This window comes from Mastomys coucha, unplaced genomic scaffold, assembly GCF_008632895.1.
Source record: "Mastomys coucha isolate ucsf_1 unplaced genomic scaffold, UCSF_Mcou_1 pScaffold5, whole genome shotgun sequence".
NCBI classification, from domain to species: Eukaryota; Metazoa; Chordata; class Mammalia; order Rodentia; family Muridae; genus Mastomys; species Mastomys coucha.
The window spans coordinates 83,334,250-83,339,843 of NW_022196911.1; the positions used below are offsets into that span (position 1 = coordinate 83,334,250).

The 5,594-nt window shown below is 40.1% G+C and overlaps 1 protein-coding gene across 2 annotated transcripts in view; it reads left to right on the forward strand.

Moving 5' to 3' along the window:
- The window catches only part of Tex14 (testis expressed 14, intercellular bridge forming factor), a 75,634-nt gene that overhangs the window by 31,817 nt on the left and 38,223 nt on the right, over window positions 1–5,594 (forward strand). For both annotated transcript variants that reach the window (XM_031354380.1, XM_031354381.1), the window contains exons 13-14: window positions 2,901–2,983; window positions 3,905–4,186. In XM_031354380.1, the coding sequence (XP_031210240.1) occupies window positions 2,901–2,983; window positions 3,905–4,186 (365 nt within the window). The remainder of the gene's footprint in view (window positions 1–2,900; window positions 2,984–3,904; window positions 4,187–5,594) is intronic.

The window sequence follows — 5,594 nt, forward strand, 5'->3', positions numbered from 1 at the left end:
GAGTTCCAGGACAGCCTGGTCTACAGAGTGAGTTCCAGGACAGCCAGGGATACACAGAGAAACCCTGTTCCAAAAAACCAAAATAATTAATTAATTAATTAATTAATTAATTAATTAATGTGTGCTCTGCCTGCAAGCTCACCTGCATGCCAGAAGAGGACATCAGATCCCTTTGTAGATAGTCATGAGTCACCATGTAGTTGCTGGGAATTGAACTGAGAACCCCCTAAAGAACAGCCTGTATTCTTAACTGTGAGCCGTCTCACCAGCCTTGTTGTTATTATTTTAGAGATTGGGTTTCAGTGTGTAGCCCTGGCTGGTTTGAGACTCACTATGTAGACCAAACTGGCACCAGACTCTAAAATCTCTACATGCCTCTGTCTCCCAAGTGCTAGGATTAAAGTGTGTGCCACAATGCTGGACTACATTTATTCTATTTTTTTAAAACATTCGTTATTATGAATGTGTATGTTTTGCCTGTATGTATGTGAGTATACCATATACATGCATACCCATGGGTTCCCTAGAATTGTAGTTAAAGATGTTCTTTAGCCACTATGTTATTTCTGGGAATTAAACCTAGGTGCTCTGCAAGAGTAGCAAGAATTCTTGCCAGGCAGTGGTGGCACACACCTTTAATCCCAGCACTTGGGAGGAAGAGGCATGCGGATTTCTGAGTTCGAGGCCAGCCTGGTGTACAGAGTGAGTTCCAGGACAGCCAGGGCTACACAGAGAAACCCTGTCTCGAAAAACCAAAAAAAAAAAAAAAAAAAAAAAAAATTCTAACCACTGAACTATCTCTAGCTCTTTTGCATTTATTTTGTAAGTGTGTTTGTGTGTGTGTGTGTGCGCGCGCACATACACCACCACACTCCCTCCCAAATAAGTAAAAATTAATAAAAATATGCAAAAGTACAGAGTAGTGGCATATACATGTGATCCTAGCATTTTGGAGGTAGATACAGTTAAGGTCAGCGTCATCTATATATTGAGTTCCAGGCCAGGCAGGGCTACAGTGTTGCTCTGTCTCAAAACAAAACAAAACAAAAGGGCTAGGCAGCTCACAAACATCTGTGACTCCAGTTCCAAAGGATCCAGTGCCCTCTTCTGGCTTCTGCAGGCACTGGGCATAGATAGATGTGCTGGCAAATCACCCATATGTGTATATATTTTTTAAAAGATGCCAGAAGTAAGGTATAATGACTCATGCCTGTAATCTCAGCACTAAGGAGGTAGAGGCTGCCTTTGGGCTACATAGAAAGATTCTCTAAAATACATAAGTAAACAAATAAATTAAATAAATACATATATTTCACTCCACATGCTAAACTATTTTAAAAACTTGTATAAAACTATTCTGAAATTTTGAAATTTTTCTCACTGTTGAATTTTATATTACATTTTTTTGTTCTGTTGAAAGCAAGGTCATAGTGACTTTAAATAGTTCAGTCTAAATTCCAGCACTTGGGAGGCAGAGACAGGCGGATTTCTGAGTTCGAGGCTAGCCTGGTCTATAGAATGAATTCCAGGACAGCCGGGGCTATACAGAGAAACCTATCTCGAAAAACCAAAAAAAAAAAAAAAAGTTCAGTCTAGGCATGATGATTGATCCCAGCACTTGGGAAACAGAGGCAGGTGAATCTCTGAGTTTGAAGCCAGCCTGGTCTTCAGAGCGAGTTCCAAGATAGCCAGGGCCACACAGAAACCCTGGCTCAAAAAACAACAGAAAAAAAACTTTTAAAAAATCTAGTTTTTTTCTATATTTTTGGTTAAGTATTCAGGATAGTTTCCTAGGAGCATAATTATTTACAGGCTTTGAACATTTTAAAGATCCTTCATAGTTATTACCAAAAAGCTCTTGGAAGCATCTGGTCAGATCTGATCTCTCATTTCTGGTCCAGCTGGGTCGTAGTGCATTCTGAACAACAAGGATTTCATAGGTGGGCCACGGATCACAAACTTTTGAAGAGTTTTTATCATCATCATCGTCATCATCATCATCATCATCATTATTTATTGTTTCTAGTATTGTTGTTAGTATCTGAAACAGGGTTTCACTATGTAGTCCTGGCTGTCCTGGAACTCAGAAAGATCTGCCAACTCTGCCTGTAGAGGACTGGGATTAAAGGCATGTACCCCATGCCTGTCACTGAAGAGCTACTTTAATATAAGTGACAACATGGATTAAAATCATGAGGTATTCAGAGGAATAGAGATTGCTCTCATTTGCAGGTAAAGAAGCTTGGTTCAGTGGATTGATATCCACTAATGCAAAACAGGTGTCCTTGCAAGCAAGCAGGGTCCAGAACCCAGAAAAACTTTGTTCTTCGGGGTACTTGTGCCTTAAGATCCTTGCTTTCCCTGTCAGCTTTTGTATTGTCATTCATAGGGTTTGGTGCCAGAGAATTTTGATAGAAAGTCCCAAGCAGAACCTGAATGATTTGTCTTATTGGGGGCAGGGTAGACTTGGCAACAGCAAAGAACAGATGTCAGATGAAACTATTTCTATTGTCATTTTCTTTTACTTCTGAAGATCTCCCAGGAACATTGTTAGAAATTGGATATTATTAACAGTAACAACAACAACTTGTAGAGAGCTTTTACCTCAACCTTTTAGTTTCTCAGCTAGGAAAGGTCTAGGGAATGAGGAATCCAAGTGAAGAGTTACTCAGCTAAATAGTGCACCGTAATCTGAGTGAAGACAGTCGTGGAGACCTGAGTCATCCAGTCCTCAAAGGGCTGGCAGGCGGAGGGCCTTAGTCTGAGGGTGTGGGGGTCAGTGCGCCAACTAGGAGTAGGGAATTAGGGTTATGGGTTTTGAATTTTGTTAGAAACATGAACAAATCGATGTTGTTTGTATCTCTGTCACTTCTACCCTGAATGATGCAACTTGGGATCAGTATGGAGTCCGTGTCTTCTGGAATCTATGATACTAAGTCAAGAAATAGTGAAGATAATGGAGAGGCACACTTAAGATGGAGATGTGAGTATGAAGTCGTTGCTTTATTATTTAAGGTGATATTTCTTTATTTTTATTTATTTATTTATTTATTTTTGAGACAGGATCTCACTGTGTAGCTCAGGCTGGCCTTAAGCTCATGATCCCTGAGTATTATGGTTATAGGCATGCAGGGCTAGCTGATGAGTAAAATCTCTAATTCTTGATTAGCATCAGTTTTGTTTGTTTTATGGTTTTGGGAGTGAACCTAGGGCAAAGCGACTGCACCAGCACCTCTTGGTGTCTTACATATAGCACAGGCTGTTTAGGATCGTAACACTGTTTCATACACAGGTACCTTTTTCTTCTACAAGACCATTGTAATGAAAGCACAGCTCTTCTGATTAGACTATAGGAGGAAAGTGCTTGTCTATTTTTAAAATTGTGGGAAAAGTTTCTATCTGTATAGTTAATATTATAACATATAGTAAAACAGTACGCAGTATATTTACCCTATAAGCGTTATTAAAATGGAGACCATGCAGTATTTCTCTCAGATATTCTGTAATACTCTTCAGTTACTGCTTCCTAGGTGTGTATTCTTTCCCAAAGGGTTGAGCTCAGTGTGGTCTAGAAAGGTCAGGCAAGTGGTGATTTCTATGACCTGGGGATTTCAGTTATGATTTTCCTCATTAAGTCAGCAAAGGATCTGTCTACAAGTTCTCTACTGCTTGCTACTGGAATTCAGCAACATGGGGCCATTATTTGGGGAAGTTTCCTGTAGTCAGTCATAGCTCTTTCTCATCTCTCCCTTAAAGGCGCGCAGGCAAGAAAAAGACACTGAAAGTGTACCAAAGCAGTTATTGTCAGAAGATGGTTGAAATAGTATTCTATGTCTTAAGGTTGGAAATTGTTGTCTCTGATGTTTGCAGTGATGTTTTAAATGCTACTTTATCTTGTGTCCAGTGGCAGTGAAAGAAATGGCAGAGAAAGCAGTTTCTGGACAGCTCCTAGTGCCTCCTTGGAGTCCTCACAGTAGTTTGCCTTTTGAGAGTAAGGTTGAAAGTGAGAGCACTCCTTTGCCACGGCCCCCAGTTAGAGGTCCTGAGAGCTCAGAATGGCAGCGCATTTTAGAATATCAGAGGGAAAATGATGAGCAGAAAGGAAATACGAAGTTTGGCAGAATGGACAACAGTGACTGTGACAAGAACAAGCACAGCAGATGGACAGGCCTTCAGCGCTTCACCAGTAAGTTCATTGGAGGAGCTGGCTGGGTGATCTAACTCACCAGCTCTCAAAATATGTGCACTTCTAGCATAGTCCCGTTGCATGGTCCTGTCTCCTTTTCTGAGAACCCTGTGTTCCAAGGTGAAGAGATTAATTAATTTTCCTATAACTAAAACAAGATCCCTTTGTCCAAAGGAAGTAAAATAATCTCCAAGTGCTGACCCTGGCCCCAGGTCTAACCTAGTAAGGGATCAAACCTTTCTTACCTGAAGGTGGACGTGGGCCATTATTCCCTAGTGAATGTGTCTTTTCAGACAGCCCCTTGCAGTGTAGACCAGGCTAACCTGAGTGTTGCTAATGCAGGTGTATGCTATCATACCCAGCCTACTTTTTTTCTTTGCATTGAATTCTAAGCTTGAAATAAACCTATTGAGTCCATGTGGCATTTACTGTCATTATAATTGGTTCACAGTCAAATCATCAGATAACTTTTCAGATATTGAATTCAAATAAAAAGGCATCTAAAGTTGACACTTAGATTTTCAGAAAATCAATTGGCTTCCTCTCTCTACTTTCTGAGAGACAGACAGACACAGAGACACAGAGAGAATATGAATCTAGAGGATTTGGATCAGTGGGTAAATCCTGCTTTGCAAGCATGAAGCTTGAGTTCAAATTCCCAGCACTTAAGTAAAATTTAATATGACTACCAGCATCTGTAACCCTAGTTCTAGAAACCCCAGGTAGATCCCTAGAGCGCACTGGACACATAACTTGTGCAGTCTGTGAATGCCAGATCCACTGAGAGACTGTCTTAAAAGATAATGTAGGCCAGACAGTAGTGGTGCACACCTTTAATCTCAGCACTTGGGAGGCAGAGGCAGGCAGATTTCTGAGTTCGGGGCCACCCTGGTCTACAGAGTGAGTTCCAGGACAGCCAGAGCTACAAAGAGAAACCCTGTCTCAAAAAACAAAAAACAAACAAAAAAAAATGTGGAGAGGGATAGAGGAAAATATACAGCATCTATCTTTGATGTTCACATGTACATATGTGTACCTTCACGTGCAGTCACATACACACACAAAAAAAAAAATAGAAAAGAAAAACTACAGAGTAGCATATACACTTATATTCTTAACACTTGGGAGATGGAAGCAGGAGGATCAGAAGTTCAGGTTATCCTGGATTACGTGAAACCCTGTCCCAAAAAACCAAACCAACTAAAGAACAATAATAATACAGTAAAGTCAATTACTTGGGTTTTTTGTTTGTTTGTTTATTTGTTTTTGGGTTTGTTTGGTTTTTTGTTTTTGTTTTTGTTTTGATATTTCAAATCTATTCTTCAAAAATTGCTGTTTGCTGGGAAGCGGTGATACATGCCTTTTCCCAGCACTTGGGAGGGGATTTCTTTTTTTTTTTTTTTTTTTT